This window comes from Halictus rubicundus, chromosome 1 (genome assembly GCF_050948215.1).
Source record: "Halictus rubicundus isolate RS-2024b chromosome 1, iyHalRubi1_principal, whole genome shotgun sequence".
NCBI classification, from domain to species: domain Eukaryota; kingdom Metazoa; phylum Arthropoda; class Insecta; order Hymenoptera; family Halictidae; genus Halictus; species Halictus rubicundus.
Genome location: NC_135149.1, coordinates 2,843,005 through 2,867,735, shown reverse-complemented (window position 1 = coordinate 2,867,735; position 24,731 = coordinate 2,843,005). Strand labels below are relative to the sequence as shown.

Sequence of the window (24,731 nt, the reverse complement as noted above, 5' to 3'; positions counted from 1 at the left end):
AACGGTATAGCCGCGCAACCGTGTTATCATTCCGGAACGCGATCGCTCTCGATCATGGAAAATCGCGAATCGCCGTTGCGCAGTTTGCGCATTTTATTTTCGGAGGAGCGTATTCCTGATCCGCCTTTGTTTTTCAATTTTTGTCGCATTTTCTACGGTCCGCCACCGTCCACCTCTTTCTGTCTTTCTCTCCTTCTCTTTCTGGCCACTCTCGGTCTCGTAAAATGCAATTCCAGGTAATGGCTGTGCTCGACCGCTCGAAGTCGCCTCGCTCAATGGATCGTTAAACACGAGCTAAAGACCACCGCCGACACCGTAATGTTAATTATATCAAAGCCCACGCATTGGCAACTAGTTATTATCGCTACTGTTATGATTACGATTACGATTGCTGGTATTGTTATTCGCAGTCTCGCGGTCGGCAAACGTTCCCGCGAAACTCTCTCGCACGAGGAAGCGAAAAAAGCTGAGAAATGTGACGCGACAACATTCGCTCGTCGAAATCGAAAAAAAAAAAAAATGGGAAAGGGAGAAGCGACCAACCGATTAGAATGATTGGACCGTCGAGCTAGCACCGCGCACCGTGCGCCCAACGCGCCGTTGCAGCGCAGCACTTTTTCTTAACCCCATCGAACGCTTCTCCATTTTACCGTTGTCTCGTACGGAACATTCGATACGGCACACGCGTGGCGCGAGAGAAGTTTATGGTTTATCTTAGGTATTCGCGAGCGGATCGAAAGGGTGCCAAGGGAAAGCGTCCCCCGATTCGATCGACGCCGCTGTCGCATCGCTGTTGATCGTTTACTCGCACGGTCGTCTCTCCTCTTCGTTCCGCTCCGCTCTTTTACGCTCCAAACCGTGCCGAGCGATAAATTTTTCCCTCGCGAACAATTATTGCCTCCGCCACGAAAATGCCGCGAGAGGCGAGTCACGCGCGCGACACTCGGCAAAACAGAGAACAGTCTGCATATCTCGTTTCCACGATGGCCGAGAGTTCCCCGTGACCCAGTATCCGTGTCTATCGAATATTTCGACCGATCGCTCGTTTCTCGCGAAACCAAATCGCTTCCGCGCGAGATCCCCGGTGCATGCGTAAACATTTAACGGACGCGTTTCTCCGAACGTAAACGCGTTAACCTCCGCACAGTGGTCCGGATCGAAGAGTTTAGGGACATTCGACCAAAAAGTCGACTTTTCGAAATTGAAAACTAATCAATTTGCATTGCTTTGGAAGCGTCTATAGACCTCGAAAATGAAGAAATTAATGAAATTGAGTAAATATTTTAGTTAACAAGATCATTTAAAGTTGAGCGTTTTGAAAGTAGCATATTTCACCAGACAAAATTGCTTAAGTTCTTTGCGATGTCCTCATCGTTTCGTCCCATATTATCTCTTAGTTTTTTTTTTTTGTATGATATAGTGCATCCCTTCCAAATAAGAAATCATATATTTTTTTAGTAATAACTAGTAATAATATATTTAAAAAATAATGCTGAATGATACATGACAGATTAAAAAAATGTTGTATACTTGTCAGAGGATATCTTTCTTTTTCCCAAAACTTCCCAGGCTCTAATAAAGAGGACTATTTTCGGTACAACTTCCTTTAAATAACCGTACACGAATCATTTCCTATTTCGTCCTACTTTACAATTTATAGTTGTTTAAAGCTGACTATGTGGCGGCAAGTACGGTCGCCGCGCGTTGGTTGTTGTGAAGCCCGAGAACTCTCAACAAATTAATTAAATAACGGTTAAAAAATTTCATGTAATACTTCAAACAATTTCCTCGCCTTATGAAATAGACACGGATAAATTTGAACAATATGCACAAAGCACAGCAAAATATATTATTGACCACTACGGGTGGTACATACATATTATAAGCCAGCCTCCATTCAAAAATTATTAATTCATGGAAGGGAGATAATACAGCACGCATTACTTCCGATTGGCCAATTATCTGAAGAGGCTCATGAAACAAGACATAAAGATTTAAAAAAAATTAGAACCAAAAATACTCGGAAAATTTCTAGAATCGCTACAAATGAAGATACATTTCACAAATTGTTATTAACATCGGACCCACATATTTCATCCACGAGAATAAGATCTTACAAGAAGAAAATCAAACAATTAAGTCCAGAGGCTGCGGAATTATTAAAAAAATAAAGAAAACAAAAGCCGCTTGTACCTACTTCTTCAAGAACAAAATGGTAAGATTAATTAGTATAATTCTTATTTTATCAATTAAATAAAATATTAATATTACTTTTGCTCGCAATATATATTTGTAACGTTAGATACCTCACTTAATAACTTATATACCTGTACATTTTATCAATAATTCTAATAACAAAAAGCAACTGACTCAACAACTACATAAAAATTTATACAAATAACTAACTAACAAATTAAACAAAAAATATATTCTAACATGTATTATTCGAGATTATTTTATAATATTTTTTAGTTCAAACCTCATTTCAATATCTCAAACGGTTCCAAAGTTATACACAAATGTCCCTAAATTCTTCGATCCGGACCACTGTGCTCCGGTTCCGTTTGTTTTCTCATTAGGGGTTGCGGTCAAACTTCCAAGGAACGTACTCGGCAAAATACAGTGAATTCTCGATGTACAGTGACTCCCATAAATATTCGGACACTAGGTATAACTAACTTTATGATTTAATAATTCGTTTGTTGATAAAGTAATCGCCATGGAAATTGTTTCTAACAATAAAACATTTATTAAGGATGATAAACATATATAATTTATTTGAAAAATATATATACGTTTCATAATAAAAATTATTAAACGAAATAATGGACCATTCGTGGCTCACAAAAATATTCGGACACGTATTATATTTCTCTGGCAATCGCCTTCTGGGGACGCGATATTCCAAGAACGGGAAAACGTTTGTTTACAAACAGAATCTCGTGGACCATTAGATGTCCATGCCACCTCACTACTGTCAGTAGTAAACGTGAATTCGTTCAAAATGGGTCGCAAAGGAAAGAATACGAGTTTCGATGTGCGACAGCTTGTAATTTTTCATCGAGAAAAAGGAAAAACCTATCGCGAAATTAGTGCAATGCTTCGTATAAGTAAGAGTACTGTTGCAGATATCTGTCGACGATTTTATATTGAGAATCGCATTGATTCTATTCCGCAAACTGGAAGACCAAGTCTCTTATGTACGAGGGAGAAAAGCAAAATTATTCGGAAAGTGAAAAAAAAATCCGCGCTTAAGTGCTGCAAAACTAGTTAGCGAGCTATTAGGAGAAAGCTCCAAAAATGTTTCAGCCGAAACAGTTCGGAGAGTGCTGGGGCAAGCTGGTTACAATGGAAGAGTAGCTAGAAAGAAACCATTTATCAACGAAAAGAATATTGATAAACGAAAAACCCTTGCAAGAGAGCTAATTTCTAAGGATGAGACATGGTGGAAGGATGTCATATTTGCTGATGAAAGCAAATTCAATCTGTACAATTCCGACGGAAGAACTATGGTGTGGCGGAAAGCGAATAAAGAGTTTAATTTTGAAAATACAAGAGGTACAGTGAAACACGGCGGAGGCAGCGTAATGGTCTGGGGTTGCATTTCGTCATATGGAGTCGGTAACCTAGTTTTTATTGACGGTATCATGGACAAAAATCATTATTTAAATATACTCAAAAATAATTTAATTCAAAGTGCTGAAAAAATGGGGCTTAATAATACTTTTAAGTTTTACCAAGACAACGACCCCAAGCACAAGTCACGTATTGTGCAAGAATTTTTATTATACCGCTGCCCCAAAATTCTTCATTCGCCGCCCCAATCACCGGACCTTAATCCTATCGAGAATTTATGGGATGAATTGGATAGAAAAATTCGAAAAACCCCAATTACATCGATAGCTAAATTAAAACAAAGACTTGCAACTGAGTGATCGAATATAACTGTTGAATATTTTAAAAAAATTACAAACAGTATGCCAAACAGATTAAGACATGTTCTTAAACAAAATGGTTATGCCACGAAGTATTAAACAAATTTTGTAATGCCAAATTACATTATCTAAATTGAAAAATTAATATTGTCCGAATATTTTTGTGAGCCAAAAATGGTACATTATTTCTTTTACTAATTTTTATTATGGAATTTATGTACATTTTTCAAATAAATTATTTATGTTTATCAACATTAATAGATCTTTTATTGCTAGAAACAATTCCCGGGACGATTGCTTTATTAACAAAGGAATTATCAAGTCGTAAAGGTAGTTATAGCTAGTGTCCGAATATTTTTGGGAGTCACTGTATGTCAACAACACGGGTCTTGCCAGCGTTGTGTATCATCCAGGACCTGCTCATATCCGAGCCGTGTTATGTTTACACTCCTCGGCGTCCGAGGCCTCTCGAGCTTCGGGGCCCCTCACGGCGTATACACCCCGGTAGTTGAGACAATTCCGCGATGTTTATCACCCAGTCCTTGGCGACATACATATATAGAGAAATCACTGTACTAAGTCGCCCGAAAATTTTCTTTCGCGCTGCGCGCCGGTGTTGCTAGGAATCGCAAGATTCTACTCGTTTAACCGTGCCTCGTTTGCAAATGTTTCGGAAAGGAGCCACTCTTTGCAAGGCGGCCAACGTTTGTTCGAAGAAACAACAAAATTCGGCTGGTGGTTGAACGCTTTTTTTTTTCGCAATTGCAATTCTGGGTTTTGCGAAGCTAGCAGCTGACATGCGAAATAAAGGTGGTTTAGGCAGGGGGAGCAAGAACCGTCTAGCGCTCCGGTGATGCGCTGGACATCTCGGGCTGGTGTCTCGTGTCTCCGTCTCGTGTCTCTTGTCTCTCGTTAGGTGGACGAGCGGACGAGCGGACGAGCGGACAAGTCAGCCAGTTGACTTGACGGCAGTCAACTGTTTCGCCAGACGTGCCAATTCTCGTTTTATTGTTTTTCTTCGACGGCGCGGCGCCTCGAACACTCGTCCTTGCCGACGGTCGGGTTAGTGATCCCCTTTCGCCGAAACAGAAACACGAAAATTCGCCGCGCGACAACGTTCGCTTGAAACTAACTCGGGTTTAATTCCGTCGCCGCGAACAACCGGTCGCCGACGCTACGCGACGCGACGCGAGACCAGCTTCTGCGCGTCAATATTTTGAAAATTTACCCGCCGCGCCGCGCACCACGTTCCGTTCGCGTTGCCAAGGACGAGCGGAGGCGTACCAAAGGCGCGGCATCCCTTGCCAGCGTGATTCCAATCGAGAAATTCGGGGGATCGTTCGTCTAATCTATCCTCTCCCGGCTTTTTTCTCTTTCTTTCCTCGCCGGACACATACCTTCCGTGTGACCCTATAGATGTATGTACAAAAATTACATATAATACGGTTCCAGGAACTGTTGTATATGTATCTCACTACATTGCATCTCGCGGTATCTTTAGGTATCGAAACAAAGACAGAGCCGCGCTTCTTTTGGTCCGCCGACGTGTCCCATTCAGATGTTTATCGTTCTCAAACGTATCGACGAGCTGCCGAAGTCAGTTAGTCTAAGCCTAGCCTTAGTAGAGGAAACATCGATCAAATATCGTTCAAAATCATATCTGTGTTTTATTCTTTCTAAATAAATACCTTGCTTCCCAAAACCAACAGACCCCGCTGCCCGAAACCATCGAGTAACCTGTTCGCGATCTGTAACCGGGCAACCTGATTGCATCGGACGCGCGAATTCTTCTACGCGATACACTCAACCCTCCTGTAACGCGATTAATCCGTATCGCATTATAATAATTCCAAATTAGCACAAATTTGCTGCAAATTTTTACTCCGCGTTGTAGGAGGATTTACTGTACAAAACTGTGAAATCATTCCATTTACGTATGACGGTTGCGACGAACAGAGAACGATTCGCGATATTTCTGGGCCGGAAACGGCCCAAACCGATTGCTATCTTAATCGTATGTTAACCCATCGTCGATTTCTAGCAGCGCAAGAATTTGAATAAACAATGAGACCGTGAAGCGTTGGATGGTTCCTTTATTTTTTCTGTTCTCTCTCTCTCTCTCTCTCTCTCTCTCTCTCTCTCTCTCGGCAGATATAGGCGATAGGAGGCTGGTTGAGTAATCGAAATCGCAGATGAAGCTTTGCATTCGGCGTGTTCGGCATTCGGTCGGGTGCGGTAGCGGGAACGGGAGCGGGCAATGGCAATGAGCACCCGATGCCACTGGCCTAAGCTTCGATCCGAGCAAAACGGCCTGTAGCCTGTAGTTTACAGCCTGTACGCCTGTGGCCTGTACTCGCCGGCGAGACTGTGCCTTAATAACCTTGCACTCCGAGCACGATGCGATATTGCCTCTGTCATCGGATCGGCATTTAAATTGCTAGTTTGAAAAATCCACGCCAAACGCTTTCCTCCTTCCACGGAGAACCCTGTCTTTCTTCGCGCCCAATGCCGCTCTATGCCCACTTCTTTTCTCTCTTTTCCCTTTTTTTTTATGGTTCCACGAGCAATAGCATCGCGCTCTCCCCATTTTGACCTTTCGCGCGCGGTAAACTAATCGGGGGAAAGTTGATTTTCTAAGCGGGCAACGGGAACGGTGAGCTGCTTTTCCTGAAAAATCGCAAAAAACTATTCTAGCATTGTTCATAGGTTCAAGGCCATAATGCGGTGAGCCGTTGGACTTTTCCTAACCATATCCAGTCCTATGTCGCGAGCTAGACTCGACATTAATTTTTGCAGGAGTAGTTGCTTATTTGGCTGATTTACTGTAGAGGGTGTATAAAAATTATATGTCACGGCCACCATAGCGTGATTCTTGACCTCCGGATCGGTGGAAATCTGTTTAAAGAATGCACCGCAAAATTCACCTTGACCTTGGAAGTCAAGATCAAAGTGTCGAAAAATTTTCTTTCATTCCATCGTATAGTACTCATCACTCAAATTTTTCGATACTTCGACCTCAATTTTCGAGGTAAGAATGAATTTTGCGGTGCATTTTTTTCACAGATCTCCACCGATCCGGAGGTGTGGGATCACGCTATGATGATCGTGACATATAATTTTTCTACACCCTGTACATTCATCAATAATACCAAAATTTCATCACGTATCACTACAATTGTAACAGCTGTTTTACATAGACTAGCAAAGCTGCATATAGGAGTGTAATTGAGTTATATGTGACGTTCCGTCGCGGTCGCCGAATCGCGTCGTGTCGAAAACGAACTTTACGTGGGATTTACTTACGTACCGTTGTTTCTCTTCGTGGACCCGCGAGAATGTCCAGCATCGGTCCATCGTACCCAACGTCGTTGTCGAAAAGAAGATGGATTGGCTGGCTGCGTCGCATCGCACCGCGTCGCGTCGCGTCGCGTCGCTTCTCTAACCGCCCGATCAACGGTACCGACTAAAAAGAAAGTTCTGCTCGTTACTTTGCGGCTCGATCGACGGGATCGCGTTCGTTTCTCGTCTTCTGGTTCGCGGATGTCGCGGTTTCTATAGAGGCTGAACCAAAACAAGCGCAAGTGTTCGTGATCGCTCGTCGATTTTCGGCAGAACGTGTTTCCGGTTTGCGGATTCAACGAACGATCCGATGGTTTCGCGTCGACGCGCGACGCGACGGAACAAACGGGGTCGAATTCTATCGTGAAATTCTGGCGGTTCGTTAATCGATTCGTAGTTTATTAAGAAACGTCACGCACGGTAGCAGAGCGAGGGATCGCGGAAGAGGAAAGGAAGGGAGAAACAACCGCTTGTAATACGCGTACACATAGACGTGGACGTAGATGTACGAGTACGTGTCCCGTAGAGAGGGACCTGCGCTTCGATTAACGACTCGTTAAAACGAAGCCGCACATTGTAGATTAATTGACAAACGCGCGAGCAGCATGCGAGGGGCAATAGTTCTTGGTCAAACACGCCGGACAAACAAGTTGCAGCGCGGTGTGCCCTGCCCTGCTCTGCCCTACCCTGCCCTGCTCTGTTCCTTGAGCTTCGTTTCGGTGCGCACAGACTCGCGACGCAACCGCGACTCGTTCGTGCGACAAGGAGTACGCGGCAATCGTCGCTCTGCGATTTTTGTTGAACGATCGGGACCGCGGAAAAGGCACGTCATTTTCGTTTGGTATCGGGGAGAAGCACGCGCGACCCACGATATACCCGAGGCACGTTTAACTTTGACCCGAGATAAACATTAAAAATATTGAATACGGACGCGAGCTTCGCGTTCGGTCAAAACGGCGAACCTCGAAGTCGGTAGGCATATCGATTCACCTTCGAGTTTCGAGGGAAAGCATCTCGATAAGCGATCCGTTGAAAAAGAAAACGGAAACGTAAACGGACAACACGCCGCGCCGGCTTCTCGTGATTCCGACCGAGGACAAAACAACCCATGGAACAATAATCGTTTCGTGGCCCGAAAGTTTATCGCGGAGCGGCATGTCGTCGCACCCTGAATCTTGGCCGGCCGATTGCAAAAGAAACGGAAACATTCCGACGACGAGATGCAACGCGCGCCGTTCGTTCTACGTCGAAGAAAAAACACGCTGGAAAGTTGGGCGCAGTCGCAGCGCCCTCGTCGCCTCTCTCTCTCTCCTCCGGTGGCCGCTTTTACGCAGAGTCTTTCAGGAATCTGGTGGAGTTCGAAAACCGAGACCAATCGAGAATCGTTCGAAATAAATCGAGACACGTTTCATCGAAAAACCATTTATTTCAGCGAATAAATATTCTATGAATACTCTCTACCTAGGAAGTACACGTTACATGTAATAAGTATGCGATATTCGCCGCCCTCGTCTCGATACTGGGAGTACACAATTCCATTAGTTTCCTTTTTTTTTTGTTCTTTAATTATAGGTACACTGACAAACAAAGAAGGAAATGGGAACCAGGCGAGAGGATAGAATCTGATACGTGAATGAGTGAGTGTGTGAGAGTAAGAGAGAGGGGGTGTGTGTGCGTGTGTGTGTGTGTATGTGTGTGTGTGTGTGTGCGTCTACCGGGTGAAGGACGAAGGACGAAGAGTGGAGCAGTAAAGAGACAGATTGGGAGAAACAGAAGACAGCGAATCGAAAGAAGAAAAGGAGAGGTGAATTCGTCGACGCTCCGTCTATTCTGGTTTCGCGCGAAACCGAGAAGTCGAGCAAAGCGTGTAGCTACAGGTGCGGGCGTGGCTGTTTCGGCGGATCCGCTGAAACTCGCTTCGGCTTCGAAATGCAAATCCTAACGTCGTAAAATTCCTACATTTACTCTAGAGAAACAAAGGAGAACAGGAAATAGATGAAGGGGAAGAAGAGAACGATAGAGACAGATGAAGGAAGAGAATCACAGGAAAACGTTTCTATCCTTCTATAAAAGGATTGGGAGAATAGAGAGGATCCTCGGTACGCTGGGACGCTGTTCGCAGTCGGCGTGCTCTCGAGCCAAGCAACTAGATATCACAACGATTACTACCATAATTTACACTGAATCACATAAGACGCGGGATCGAGTATAAAACCACGTCGTCGAACCTCGCCCTTCCGTCCGGTTGTCTTTCGATCGCGACGAAGGACGCAAGTTGGCCACGATATACGTACACATAGGTATAAATTATAATTGCCACTGACGCGGCCCGTCGACGTCTAGTCTAGCTACCTATTATACGCGCGGAAATTTCTCTGTCGCATTCAGATTCGATTTGCGATTCGCGAATCGAGCCACGCGAACGGCTCCCGTGAGCGTCCCGTTTTCCGTTTTCCGTTTTCCGTTTCCCGTTTCTATCGTAGTCTCTACGGATTCGAGTTCGCCGCCGGGAACCGTTCTCATGGCTCTCGACGAGAAAGAGTTCCGTTGGTGTTTCCGAGTGCGATTAGTCGGCTGTTGCAGTCAGTATCTACAAACGTGTCGAAAGATACGCGATCGAGTAATCGCGTTCGAAAAACGAAGAAGGACTCGCGTTCTCCCACGGCTGCGCGCACGGGGAACGAGTCCCGCGCGGTTTTCTTCCGGACAAAGTCCGGCGAAACGCGATCCGACCCGATCCGATCCAAATATTTTTATTACGCGAGTCATTGCATTTATTTCATTGCTTTCGCGCGCAAGTATATATATATATATATATATATATATATATATATATATATGCGATGCAAAATAGTTGCTTCGAACACGCGCATCAGAGCATGCTTTGCCGCGAGCTCTGCTCTCGGGGGAACAGCGAAGAGAGATTCCCGGCGGAAGCGACAATGAAAGGACAGCCTAACTTACCAAGTATTTACACGAAACTCACACGCACTCTCGTACACGCGCTCGCACGCTTCGTTGCGATACATTCAGGGAAAATATGTATAGGTACGTGTATGTATAAACAGCCAAAGAGAGAGAGAGAGAGAGAGAGAGAGAGAGAGACATACACACACACACACACACACACACACACACACACACACACACACACACACACACACACACACACACACACACACACACGTGCAAACACGCACGCACACGCAAAGAAAGAGAGGAGAGAGAGAGAGAGAGAGAGAGAGAGAGAGAGAGAGAGAGAGAGAGAGATATTGAGTGAGAAATTCATCTTTCCATCTTTCTTCATTTTTCATTTGTTTTCCTGTGAAAAATGCAACAAGCTCCCGTATAAAAAATAATTCTTTCGCGGGGTCGTTCTCTTGGATCAGGTGCAAACGCATCGACACCACAAAAATAATACCGTGACTCTAGGAACTATCCGCCTTGCCATGGACCATCCTCGTGGACCACCATTACGCATCGAGTTGCCCGTCTCGCGTCGGCTCGTCCAAGACAATCGACGTCGCCGTCCTCTGCTGTAGCTACTCGTTGCTCGTTGCTCGATGCTCGTTGCTCGTTGCTCGTTGCTCGTTGCTCGTTGCTCGCTGTATAGAAAATCCAGCCTAAAAACCAGGCGCGAGACGTTTATGTCTCGTTCGCGTTGCCGGGACCCCCGTGCCTGTTTATTCGACCGTTTGGGGGAAGGAGTCTCACGGCACCGAAAACACACACCAAAACAAGGCACTTTCAGTCTATCGAACGAGGAATCGCCGAGGAAATCGTCGAGCATCGAACGCGACGACGAGGACGACCGATCAACGATCGAATCGCGATCGAAAGTCTCTCGGCAGGTAAACAAAGGAATGAAACGGAAAGAAAAAGAATGGAAAGAAAGGAAAAGAAACGAGAACCGTCCAGGATCGTCGCGAGACAGGTCGGACGAGCGTCATTCCGTTGGCATCCTCCTCCTCCACTTTCTCTTCCTTCGGGTCTTCCACCTCCTCCTCCTTCTCCTCCTCCTCGTCGTCGTCGTCTTGGTCGTCGTCTTCGTCGTCGTCGCCGTCGGAGTCGCTCCTCGTCGAGCCGTACGGTGGACTATGTACATCCGCATCTCTCGACGACCATGCCCGGCAGCCGGGAGAACACGATCTGATATTCGTTGTCGAAGTAGAGGATCGTGATCTCGGAAAGCTTCCTCGGAGCGCAACATGGTCCGGTGTTATTCGGCGGCAACGCCAGGCTCACGATGTGGGTGTTCGGATACGACTGCAGAAACGCCATTGGACAGTCGCCCGAACAGTAGTTCGCGTCGTACCTGAGGCAACAAAATCGTCGCGTATCGATTACGCGTCGCCCAAGCCGACCAACTAACTACTACCCTACTCGATCTACAAGCTAGGAAGCTGGATTCACCGGCAGCCGATCGAAATCGCTGGACTATTCGTATCGGGTTCGAGAAGAGGATCAACGCCGATGCCAAAATTTGGGAATCGATAAGAGAAATTTTGGACGATTGAAAGCGTCCGCGAAGCAACCTAGACGGTGGCAACGTATCGGAAGAAACATTGTAAGAGAAGAATAACTCACTTTTTGGGCGCGATTATCCAATCCCAGCCAAACTTCTCAAAGTCCACGGTGAGCTTGTATCGACAGCACTTGGTCTCCTGGGTGGTCTCGTCGCAATTGAGTCCTATGTTTCGTTTGATCCTAGCCCCCCTCCGGGAGTCGAGTTCCTGCGTCTGCACCTCGAGGTACGGCGCGTATTCCGCTCCAGGATTGGTCTCGACCAACTTTGAGTTCCTGCGGTGGTTGCCACCGGTGCCGGTGCCGGATCCGGGTCCCGGTCCGGGTCCGGAGATCTTCAGGGCTACACCCAGATTGTCCCTGGGGTGTTTAAACCACTCGGCGACCATCCTTCTGAGCTCGATCGTGACCCATGAACCGCCGCGGCCTCCCGGCCTCGGATGTTTCGTGGTCAACGGCGGGCCGAGCAACGGCGCCCCGGACTCCGTAGCCCCGCGGAGGATCCTCTGCAACGTGATGGTCACGGGACCGTTGTCCTCGTGGCTTTCCGAATCGCCGGACTTTCCGTCTAGCGGACGCTCTGCCGCATCCTGCCCGCCGCCCCATATCCATAGAGACAGCTCTGCCCTGGTGACTCGGTGCTGCACCACCTTGTCGGAGAACTTGAAGTAGAGAACGTCCAGGCTGCCCTTCGAATGCCTCAGCCTCTGATCTGAAACCGAATCGTCGAAATCAAACGTTGCCTATCCTCGTTAAACAGAGAACTCTGTCTGTTGCGGTCTTCGAATTTTCGAGAGCAAGGGACAATAGAATTCGAGACGTCGCGGCACGGCGCGACGCGTCGCGTGGAATCAATGTCGGACGAAATCGGTCCGATCGATCGGTGTACCGCGATGCGGCCGGCATCCTCGTGCTCCGTGATTGGCAATAAATCAACAGCAACCGGCAAGAGAACTCGAGTTTCTTGCTGTCCACGGGAAAGGGCGAGAGAGAGAGAGAGAGAGAGAGAGAGAGAGAGAGAGAGACGGATGGAGGCTCGCTTGAGCACGTGCGTCCGACATTTACCCCGATGAGCGACGGACGACGATTGACGACCGCCGTACTCTGTCGGCGACCCGCGTCGTCGCCGATCTCCGATCGCCGCGATCGGCGAGGGAACGGTCGAAGACAGGAAAGGAGAGGAGGAAAAACGCCGAAGCAGATTTATATACGCGTAGGGAAGCGCGTTAGCCCCGGCCGACTCTATTCGGGTCATCGCTCGCTTCGAGACCGCTTCCATGAAGGGTAAAGCCACCTGAAATCGTACCGTTACGCGAACCACCGCATTTTTCTTTGAACAGATCCGTCGGCGTCGCGTCGCTCGACCTTTAGCGTGTACTCGAGTCGTCTCCCGCATCCCCTTCTAAACGGACTCGTCCCGGTATTCGACTCATTCGACTTATTCGATTGATTCGACTCGATTGGACCGAACCGGATCGGAACGTACCGAACTAGACCACCTCCGCGCCTTTTCCAGAACGTTTTTTCCCCGTGGCCGGAGCGCGACGGGACATTTCACGGAACACCGGGCCCGGGAAAATCGCAGAGAAAGAACTGGCTTGTCGGATTCTGATTCTACCAATTGGCGAATAAACCCTACCGGAATCACGGACGTTTCGGCAAGGTACGTTGAATAATTTCGGTAGAGCGCGTCGCCGCGCGATTACCGTACGACTCGAACGACGGAGGAGAACGGCCGCGGTGTATCGTTGTCATTGTCACTCGAGCTGTCACGTTCCTCGCATCGCGTACGTCCAATTTCTCAAGACTCGTCCCAAGATAATTAGTTATCGGAGAGGCAGAGCGCGGGTGAGAGCGCCGAATCCCACGATTTCCTGAATTCGTCGGATCGCCGGGTGTTCGCGTCAGGAATGAATGCTATGGAAACGAGCAATTATCGTTCCTAGAGATCCGAGCATGCCCCCTACTCTCCCTCCTGACAACCTCGAGTCAATTTATCGCGACTAATTCTCCGAATTCGTCGGGTCGACGTCGCGTTCGCATACTTGTTTCGACCGCGACGTTGAATCGGAACGTTTCCTCCCGAAAATTCCAGCCGCGCGTCACAGCTCGTTAATCGGTTTACGGGACTCCCCCGTCCCGGCTTTCCTCTTTCGCTTCATCATTAATTTCGTGCAAAGAAACTTGATCGAGTTAGCCTGGTACGCGGCGAGACTCCCCGCGATCTTCCGTCGTATCGACGCGACGGCAAACGACAAGGCAAACGCAAAGGAAAAGGCAATCGCGACGGAGGAGAAGACGGCGTCCCACCCTCCGCTATCGCGGAAACATGGAACGGGTCGAAACGCGACGCGTACGCGTACGCGTAAGCGTAAGCGTCGACGATAACGACGCCGAATAACGATAACGAGCTGGAGGTTCGAAGGAACGCGGCTCGATAACCGCGCGCTATCGTCGGCGACGAGCACGCCTACGAGACCCACAGGTTCCCGTAATCTGCTCCTCTCATCGTTCTTGTCCTTGAACCGTAGCGTTCTGCAAATTATTCTGCTCGGTACATATTCGGTATCCACGCACCGGGCTCCATTTTCGTTGCCGAGCGGCGCGACGGCTGCGGAGATTTTACACGCTCCTATCAAATTAACGCGAGACGCGTTCCTCACGACATTATTTATTTATATATTTATTTTTCGCGAATAGCGATCGTTTCGCGGTAAGCGAGTCGCAGTACTGTTCGTCGATCCGGACAGCTGTTGTTCTTTGTAGCTGCGAACGAGGCTCATCGCGACGAAAAATGTGGAGGGAAAGATGGGAATTTTATTTTGGTCCAGACGCGGCTACCGTCCGTCTGTCGCGAGATGTTTCGGTTTACATTTAACCCCGAGCGAACGGGGAAACCACCGCCTCCGGATTTGGAAAAGAATAAAGACTAAAGAAAAAGTAAGAAAAAAGACAGAAGAAGAAAAGTGAAAAGGGGAGAACGAGACTGCGAAGACGATCGAGAATCGAGACGCATCTTTGTTCTCAGAATTAGGCGTTGCGACTCGGCGACGGAGGATCGTGTATCGCGGCGACGATGGGGGCAGATGCAACGTTGCTGCGTTGCAAGCGTCGAAGTTGAAAGCGTGCAAAAGCGTCGTCGCAGCGTTGCAGTGTTACAGTCCGGGCTCGAAAACACGTGGCGCGGCGCGCGGATTTTAAATCCGGTGACGACGAGAGAGCAGACACAAATAAATGCACGTAGAGTGAGCACGACAGAGGAAGGAAAGGGGCCGGGGCTGGTGTCGGAAAAGAGAGGAAAAAAGCCTCCTGTCGGAGGACGAGGACAGTCGACCGAAACGGAGGAAGAGAGAAAGCGTGAAAGCGAGAAAGAGAGATAGAGAGAAAGACAATAAAGCTAAAGCTAAAGCACACTAAGTACACCGTGGCTTCGCCGCGCAGACACAGATAAATATAGTTTTAGCGAACGGAGGTCACTCGCATTGCTCGGCCACGCCGCAATCAACGTTATCTAGTTTCTCGACAAACGATTTATCGATCGGTAGGCTCGGAAAGCTATTCGATCGCGGCGCCGCGCGACGCGGCACGACGAGACGAGAGGAAAAGTAAGAAAAAGCGAACGATTTTTCGCTTGTGGATATTCAGAACGAGTGGAAATGATGGAAAACATCGGTGATACCGCGGTGTCGTGGCCCTGCCTATAAATAAATGAAGAAATAATTGATACGAGACTACCCCCTGCGTTCCCCTCGCTTTCTCCCGCCACGACTCGACGGTACCCTCGTTCGCACTTTTCGCCGCTATCGTTCGGTTCGGTGGTTTCACTCGCTGCCGCAACAACGACGGCTGCCGCTGCCGACGCCGACGCGACGTCTCTTAAGGGCGACGACGTTTAAAAATATCGCCGCGACAAATCGTCTAGCGGCAAAACGCATGGCTCCGAATGACGCAGAATTGAACGCGTGTCTGCTCGTATCGTGTAGTGTCCTGCCCTGCCTTGCCCTGTCCTGTTCGATTCGTCGACATTTTTAATACCGAAAGTGGCACGCGCTGCTACCACGCGACCAGATCCTGTCGTCTATTTTCAACCTTGTGACGGAATCTTCAGCATCGAGCGACGCATTTTTCACCAATGCGTATCGTACCGTCGCGTCGTCTCACAGCGATTTCGATATCGAATTTTGTTCTCAGGTATTCCGATACTCGCGACCAGTCGGCTGCCGCGTATATAGGTATCCGCGAAAACCGTAAACGATCGAAAGATCCGCGAGAAGAGACTTGTTGAAAGCGGTTTGGAAACGTGGCCATGCGCGAAGAAGCGACTCGTTTATCCATCGAGAGAGCGGGGGATCAGAAATCGCAAGGTAACGGGTAGGTCGCGCAAGGGTGTCGAGAAGTTTGCGTCAGCCTACGCTGTACCTGCTGCGACCACGACCACGACCACGACCACGACCACGACCACGACCACGACCGCGACCACGACCACGGCCACGACCACCCACTCCAAGAGCGTTGAACCCCGAAATTAATGTTGTAATGCAGTGCCGTATCTCTGTCCCGGGTCTCTGATCCCACCCTATCCCAACCCGACCCGACCCGTCCCATCCCGTCCCACCCGTTCGGCCGAAACTCGCTCGATAACATGCCCTCCAACTTCGACTTGGGAATACTTAATTACACCAACGATCTTCGGCTCGAATACCTGCCGAGGTGAATGACCGATAGCAAATACATATTTCGCGAACCGCTTCTTTTCTTTCCGCCGGCTTCTTCTTAGAACCACCGCGCGCAATCACCCTAATCGTCGCTTTCAGGTGAAAAACCGAGACCGACTGCTTTACGTTTTCCAGAACGGTTCCGTCGCGTCGATGGACGATCGTGTAGGATCTCGGGAAAAATGAGGGCACCGGCCGCCGGGAATCGAACCCGCGACCTCACTGGTGGTAGCCGATCGACTAACGCGCTCACCCACGGAACCCTCCCGTTCTTCCCGATCTCCTACATACTTTTGGTCTGGGGGTCCTGATCCCACAATCGTGATCGAGATTTGTCGGCACCGAGGTCGAAACGCGTCGAAACGGTTTGAAACGCGGCGCGGAGCGGCGGTTACGTGTGTCGGGTGGCCGTAAACCGAGCAGTTAACGGAATTGGTTCTCGTGGCGATCCGAGGAACGCGATCCGAGGCACGTTAACGATCCCGGGACACGGTAATCGGGCGTGGAATCGGCGATAAGTTTAATTCGGCCGTGCGCGCGACTGTAAGAAAATCCCGCAGGCCGTATCTGCAAGCACTTATCGTATTTCCGGTGGTCGTTCGGAGGGACTGTGTTTTCCGCGTGAAGCAAGAGGCAAGAAGGGTCTGCCCTAGCCTGCCCTGCCCTGCCGCGACGCGCGACCGGTCGCTCGGTGCCGACTTTGAGGGACCAACACCCCGTGGCTGCTCGAGACTGGTCCTCGGGGCTCCGCGGTACACGCCAGAAACCGGACGTAAAAACTGCCGCCCTCAAGCAATTTGCATCGCGTGACGAACGCCGCCCTGCAATTGTGACTGCACTTCGACAGTATAACAGCGTAACTCGATAAAATTCGCATTTGGGTCACGCGTCTCCCTCTCTCTCTCTCTCTCTCTCTCTCTCTCTCTCTCTCTCTCTCTCTCTCTCTCTCTCTCTCTCTCTCTCTCTCTTTTTCTTTCCCCCCGTGCCACAACCCACCAGCCCACAAGCCCCACAGTCCACAATCCATGGCCCAGAGCCTGCTCGCTCTTTCTGCGATTCTTTCGCTTCCTGTCTTCCGTTCCCTCGATCTTCCCTTCTTCCGTTCTTCCGTTCGAACCTCGAAAAACTCGAAAACGATCTGGCCGTACCCCGTGGCTATACGGCGGGGATCGCGTGCGCAGAGAGAAACGCAAACGAATCGAAACGAGCCGTGTACATCGAGGCTGGGAACGCGTGGAAACGCCTCTCGTTACACCCCATCAGCTTGCCGGCGTTCCACGGCGCCTCATGCTCAAAATCGACCGGTCCGAGACAATCATCGACGATATCGCGACTCCGTTCCGCGAACCAACCTCATTTCCACGATCCGAGATTATTCGAACGCTCTTTTATCGGCCGATTCCACGCCCAAAGGGTTCCTCCGTGACTCGTATCGTGATATCGATCCATCGATCGCCAGCAGCTCTCTTCTCCTCCCTCTCTGACGCATTATTTAAATATAGAACGGAATCGGAAAAATAATCGCTCGTCCGCGACCGAAGAGAAGAGAAGAGGAGAGGAGTAACGAGATGAGATGAGAATCCGCGCAAGAGGTAGCGGTAACGCGATACGATAGATCTAATATTGTAGGTACACGTCCAAGCAAGCGATAATACCCATCGAATTGTTATGTAACTCTAGTAGTCCTTAAATGCGCTCCCGTTGCAACGCAGCACCGATATTCGCGACTGCTAATGCCTCCGAGAGAGTCAAGAACACGACAAACTGGTTTTCTAGATCGGCGCTACCGTCCAATCAATCGGTTACATACGGATCTATCGACGGCCGATCGATCTAGATCGTCGACTAAATATCTGCCACGGCTGCGTGGCTGCGTGCTGCGTGACCAGGATCGATCTTTCCGCGGCTCGAACCGCTCGCGCTTGCTCTTCGTTCCCAAATAACGACGCCTTTTCGCATCATCGTCATCGTCAACGTCATCAACGGAAACGAATCTTCCTTGATTGCGATAGCTCGCGACCGTCTTCCCATCGATATCGAAAAGAGCCGTGCAAAATCATATATATAACGTTTCGATGGTCGATCGTCGATCGTAATCGTAACCGTAATCGTCATCGTAATCGTCGTCGTAGTTGTAATCGGTTTACGGCAAGGCTGAAACGATCCGCGTCGGATCGACAGAAACGATGTAAAATGAGAATCACTGATGGCACGGCGCCTGTCTGCGAGTATGCTGACCGCAGTGCCACTAACTGCACTGTCATTATTCAACGGCTTATATATCCGTTTCAGATTTATTAATTTCGCCAGAACAGGTGTACCGACGACTGCCTCGACGAAAGAAAACCAACAAAATCGGAGCCCCGTTTTCCAAATAGATTTCTTCTCGAACGGTCCGCGCTTCTCGGGAGAAGAATCTGCATACCCCTTTCTATCGGAAATTATTCGATCGTCCACGTAATCTCGATCGAGAGAGTGCGTTATTTCTACGACGAATCGCAATTGCCGAAGACTCATTGCCCGACGATTCTTGTTCGTGTTCCCTCGACCGAATTATCCGCGTCGTAGTCGCGTTTATCGTAGTTTACGTAGTATGTAAATTCGACTAGAAAAGCGCCTGGACGCGCGTTGGTTTACGTGTTCGCGATCGAAGGACCAGCCGATCAATCGATCGGTCAATCGGTTCGATGGATTTCATTGGTTCAACGAGAAACAAACGTCGCGTCGTTGCCATCGCTCCTACCCGTTCTTGCGCAAAAAGAAGACCGAATCGCAAACAAAAAAGAATATCCTCGCCAAAGTAAAACGATTCTTTGACGCCATTCGGCGATACGGAATGCGCGACGATAAAGAGTTCGTTGTCTACTTCGGATCCGGTTCCTCCACGGACGAAATTTCCAAGTACACCCGAACCAGAATGAATCGGCCTTGGACCGCTGCGAAGGTCAGGGCCGGTGCACACAGCCTAGGTCAGGCTCATCGCTCGTTATCGCGTCAAAGCTGCCCGGGTAGGTGGCAGGCCGCTGTTAGAACTCTTATATTTTTGGACGTTCCGTCGCAGATTCTTTGGGGCGTTCGTGGCCACCGTGGCTCCGCGCCGTAATTTCGATTCTCGATGATATCGTAGGCCGTAGGCGCGGACGTCGCGTGTCGTCGCGTCGATTCAACTTCGTTCCGAGAGATCTAACACTCGCCGTACTCCGCAATCGCCTCCCATGTTCGACTTGTCGCTTTTTCGTGTCGTCGTCAAATTTGCTTACTTCCATCACTGCGTAATGTTTATCGTTTTTCGTTGACGTTGTACATTAGCCAGCGACCGTGCGCGAAAATCGATACACAAACCGGTAACAACGAAATATTAGTTTAGAAGAACGGAAAAACGTTGAGACGGTTTAACGAACGGACGAGGACGAGGACGAGGGCGAGCACGTGGGCGAGAACGATCACGAGGGCGAGGACGAGGACGAGAAGGAAAAGGACGGGAAGGAAAATTGATATCGCGTAAGAACGCGAAACCTACCCGTAGAACCGTGAGCGTTCTCCGCGGGTTGTTGTCAGCAAACGATCCGCAAACGATCCGCAAACGACAAGCGACCCACGTGACGCTCGACACAGCGAACGTTGACAAAATTTCCCTGGGAACGGATGCGTGGATTTCCGGTTGCGCGTTTCGTCCTGCACGGCGAAACGGTCGTTATTTGACGCTACGCTCGCAACGGCGACGTTGCAACATCCACGGGGACGATGATAAAAACGTCCTTTCCACGGCTCGCGTTTTATAACACGCGAAAGAGAACGTGAGAGAGAGAGAGAGAGAGAGAGAGAGAGAGAGAGAGAGAGAACGGGCAAAAGTGCGAACGAGCGAGCGAGCGAGCGAGCAAGGCGATCGACCGCCGCCGCAACGACCAAGAGGCGAGGATCGATCGATCTCTCGAGGACGACCGACAAAAAATCGGCGTTCGGTCGTTTCACCGAACGAGAGATCACAACGTATAGACGTGTAGGGGGCAGGAGGGAAAAATACGGAGAAAGGACGGCAGGAATTCGTGAAAAGAGAGAAAGAGAGAAAGAAGGGGAGAGAGAGAGAGAGAGAGAGAGAGAGAAAACTGCGCGGTAATAAGAGAAAAACGCATCGGTCCACGACGGAGGGGGTAAAAGGCGAAAGAGCTGCGAAAAGATCGCGAGCCGAGTATGCCATGCCGTGGCGCGTTGCAGAAAAAACGAAAATTGGGTGAACACAAGAGGAATGTCGATGTCCGCGAGAGCCAACGAAACAGCCAGAGAAAAAAGGAACAGATTCGAAGCATGGGGGAGACTCGAAGTTAGAGAGCCGAACGCCAGAAGAGGCGGACGGGCCGACGCGACGGGCCGACGGAGATGGAAAGATAGCGAGAGAATAGTCGAGAAACACGCGAATATGGAGAAAGCCGGGGAGCGCATAGGCGGTGGGGCGCGCGGTGTTCCGAGAGAGAAAGAGTGAGAGAAGAAAAAAAAAAGTTGGCACGATGCGAATACCAGAGATCGCCCTGCAACGGGTACCAGGCTACGGGTATCCAGGCTGCAAGCGTTTCGAGAGCAATATGGATCGCCCAAGGTGATAACCCTCCGCGTTTTCGATACCGGTCCGCCATCGCATCGTCCTATTCTCTCGACTCTGGCGTCGCTGTTACCGACGCTCTACGCTCGCGCATCCGTATCGCTCCATGTCTCTCGCCGGATCGGCTCCGCAAAATTCTTTGCTACAGCCTCGCCTAGCGTTCGTTTTCGTTTTATCGGTTATTTATTTGTATTTAAATCGTTCGGCTAATCTGCCCACCGATAACTAATCGACGGAGCCGCAACTTTCGAAATGCCGACGGCTCTGGTCATAACTTATCGTCGGTTCCCTCGAGACGCGGATCCCCTCCCAACCTCGAATACGCGCGAATAAGTACGAATACGCGCGGTTCAATCGCCGCGTCCTTCGCCTTCGTCTTCGGTGAGCCAAATCGTCGCTGTTTTCTGCTGCGTTCGACAGGCGAGGGTGCAAGGCACCTCTAGATGAAGCGTTCAAATCACCTAGCGCCGCTGAATAGGCGAGAACAGGCAAGAACAGACCTTCACTGGCCAACCGAACAACCAGTTTCGATGAAACCGTTCGTGGCCAACACCGAGAAATTGCCCGACAACGACGATCTTCGATAAAGACACGGGACACTCGAGAAGAAATTGCACGGGTTCGGTGCATCGTCGCATCGGCGCGCGCTCAAGAGGTCCCGTCGATGCACGGATCGAGGCTATCGGCCGTCGAATCGGCCGCAAACGATCGGGTTTCGATCCTCGCGCGAAGCGTAGAATAGGCTTTTTGAAGGGAAGCCCCTGATTCGCCTCGGTCGAACGAGAGGGGTTAAACACAGGTTACCACCGGCGATCCGGCGATCCAGCGATCCAACGATCCAACGACGCAACGATTTCGCTTTGGCCTCGCGAATTCTCGGCCCGCACACATCCCCGTTCCAAGGCGAGAGCCCAGCCCGCGCCACGTCTCCTCGAGTTTCCCCTTCGACCGTATCGAAAATTGAAAGTGTCGAATTCATTGAACGGGTTGTCCAAAGTGCGGATCAATTAACCATGAATCGATCGACCGCGAACCATTGCGTAAAACGATTTCGATGGAGCCAGCAGCCAACAACAGACAACAGAGCCGAGAGAAACGAATGGAAAGGAGGAGGAAAAGAAGAAGAAGAAGATGATGATGATGATGATGTTGAAGAAGTAGTAGAAGACGAAGAAGGAGAAGAAAGCTGACGGGAAGGATGAGTTCGATAAGGCCCATTATCTCCTCGCGACCAGCCCTCGAAGCCTGAGGGCGGAAGATCGAATTTCAAATCGATCCCGGACAGCCAGAACCCACACGAACGACCGGGGAAGCCTGGAATACCGTTCTGGACAGCGAACGAGGCAAAGGGTTCGATCGAGCGAATTTAGAATGCACGCGCTTGCCACGCAGCGTCTATCGCTGGCTAGCCGTCCGCGCCTCGCCTCGCCTCGCGTCCTAACCATCCATCCTGACTGCCACCCTTTCTTTTCTCGTTACCCGCGCGGCAACCAAAACGGACGCGGCATACGGAAGAATCTCATTACGGTGGTGTTCGCGGTTTTCGCGCGCTTCACTATTTTCGCGAGAAAAAAAAAGAATCGCGAATGCTTTGACGCCTCTAGACAGATCGAACGGAGGCGTGTCCGTGGGTCGAAAACGACCCCGAAAGCACGTAGCAGAGGTTAAATATCGCTAATGGACGATCGGGACAACAGTGGTGTTACATAATTATTTTTACAGTTCGACGAAGAGGAAGAACGCGATCAGTCGAGTGCGTTTCAATTGAAACTACAATGTTGCGAATTGCGGTTGGACGATATCGCGGGTCGGTTCCACGGGAGTCGAAAGGTTAATTCGGTTGTTGCCGAGGAAAACTCTGGTCAGCTGCCACGAGCGTGGCCACGCGCGGTTTCGCAAGGTTTTTGCGCGCTTTCGCGTGTGGCGTGTGGCGTACGACCTACGGCGTATGGCGTATGTATAGCTTGCGACGGAATGCGTTCTCGACGACTAGGGATAACAAAACGGCAAAACAGATGGAACTTACGCGGTTGAGCCAGGGCGAAAACACTCTCGGTTTTGGCGGCATACTCGTCGATTTCCTCGTAGTGCGTGATGCCGGGCTCGAGGGGCTGTGGCTGGTCCGCCTGCATCCCGTACATGTCCATCAGCTTGGAGATCGGTGGGATCCTCGGTAGCGCCCGGCCGGTCATGTTTGGCGCCTGCTTCAGTCCGAGCTTGGTCAGTATTTGTCCCTTGATAGCTTCGAGGCTGAGGGCTCTGATCTCCTCGTGCATCCTGCACGTGTTGCAAGCGTTGACGGCCATCGCCAAGTACCTGATGGGGCGTCTCTCGATGCCGGGTGCGTCGAAGGCACCGAGGAGGACCAGCGAGAGTAGCAGTAGCGCCCTCCTGACCATCTTGCTCAAGGTCACCGTTAGTCGGATCGGTTTACGATCGGCCTTGGTCGCGAAAGGAACGATCAGATGCTCGGCCTCATCGTGCTCGTGCACCTTTGCCGATCCTTCCTCTCCGAAACCTTATCCTTCCTAGATGCTTCCCAGATCGTTCCCGGTCGCCTTCGTAGACCGGCCCGTCTGCGAACGCTCCTCCTCCCGAATAGCCTCGTCTCTTATCTCGCGAAGATTACCGTCGGTAATCTTTTGCCAGAGATACGTTGGTTCCTCTTCTTCTTCTTCTTCTTCTTCTTCTTCTTCCTCCTCCTCTTCTTCTTCTTCTTCGTTGTCCTCCTCCACCTCCAGCCTCACCTGCTCCGGCTCTTACTTGGTCGCGATACCGCCCTCTTGGGCTCCTAGATTTCCTAGAGCGATGTCCTAGGGTGGTTCTTTGGATACGCGCAGCTCGTTACCGCGTCCAGGAGCCGGATTAGGCGCATCACCCGAATTATCGGGCAATCGGCTCGATCACGATCGCGATCCGCGCCGCTTCCCGACTGGCGGTACCCTTGACGATTCTCACCTGCTTTCCCCCTGTTCCCGTTCCTCCCGTTTCTTCCGTTTCTTCCGTTTCGCTGACGGGCCGTCCGACCAATTCGACGAACGCGCGTAAACGCGAACGGAGCGCCGAGATATTCCCGTCGACGTCGACGCCGACGTCGAGTGCGGCCGGTAACGGTGGAAACGAGTGCTCGAGACAAGAGAGGCACCGCCGCTCTTCCGTCCACTGCTTCCGTTTAACCTGCTCACTGTACAAAATCATTTACTACAGTCACTCACTCAGAAGCACAGAAGGACAAAAGGACATCCTAAAAATCACATTGCACTTGGGGGCGATGCTCTGTCGTTCACCGGCTCTCAAGACCGTCTCTTCTCTCTCTCTCTGCGTGGCTCTCCTTCGGTGTCCTCCTCCACCCCCTCCTCCACCTCCCCCTCCTCCTCTCCTCCTCCCCCTCGTCCTCCTCGTCGTTCTCCTCGCCCTCCCCCTCGAAACGTAACGAAACGAAACGAAACGAAACGGTCCGGTGAACCCTCGTGACCTCCGTTCCAGCGCGAACTTTAATCTCGACACGCGCGCGCTACTGATACACACAGTTTACCGGTGCACCGCGCGTCTTCCTGAACGTATCATGGTACCGCTGCTGTCACAGACCGCCGATCTTCCTTTCCTCTTCCATCCCCGTTC

General features: G+C 50.1%; 1 protein-coding gene across 1 annotated transcript; it reads right to left on the bottom strand.

The window, feature by feature from the left end:
* Positions 1-10,115: 10,115 nt before the first annotated feature.
* Positions 10,116-24,464, bottom strand: LOC143352747 (growth/differentiation factor 8). Its single transcript, XM_076785507.1, has 3 exons — positions 23,137-24,464; positions 11,862-12,510; positions 10,116-11,589 (listed from the first exon to the last, which is right to left on the bottom strand). Exons 1-3 carry the CDS (start codon positions 23,507-23,509, stop codon positions 11,370-11,372), a joined length of 1,242 nt encoding a protein of 413 aa, XP_076641622.1. The 5' UTR covers positions 23,510-24,464; the 3' UTR covers positions 10,116-11,369.
* Positions 24,465-24,731: the final 267 nt, after the last annotated feature.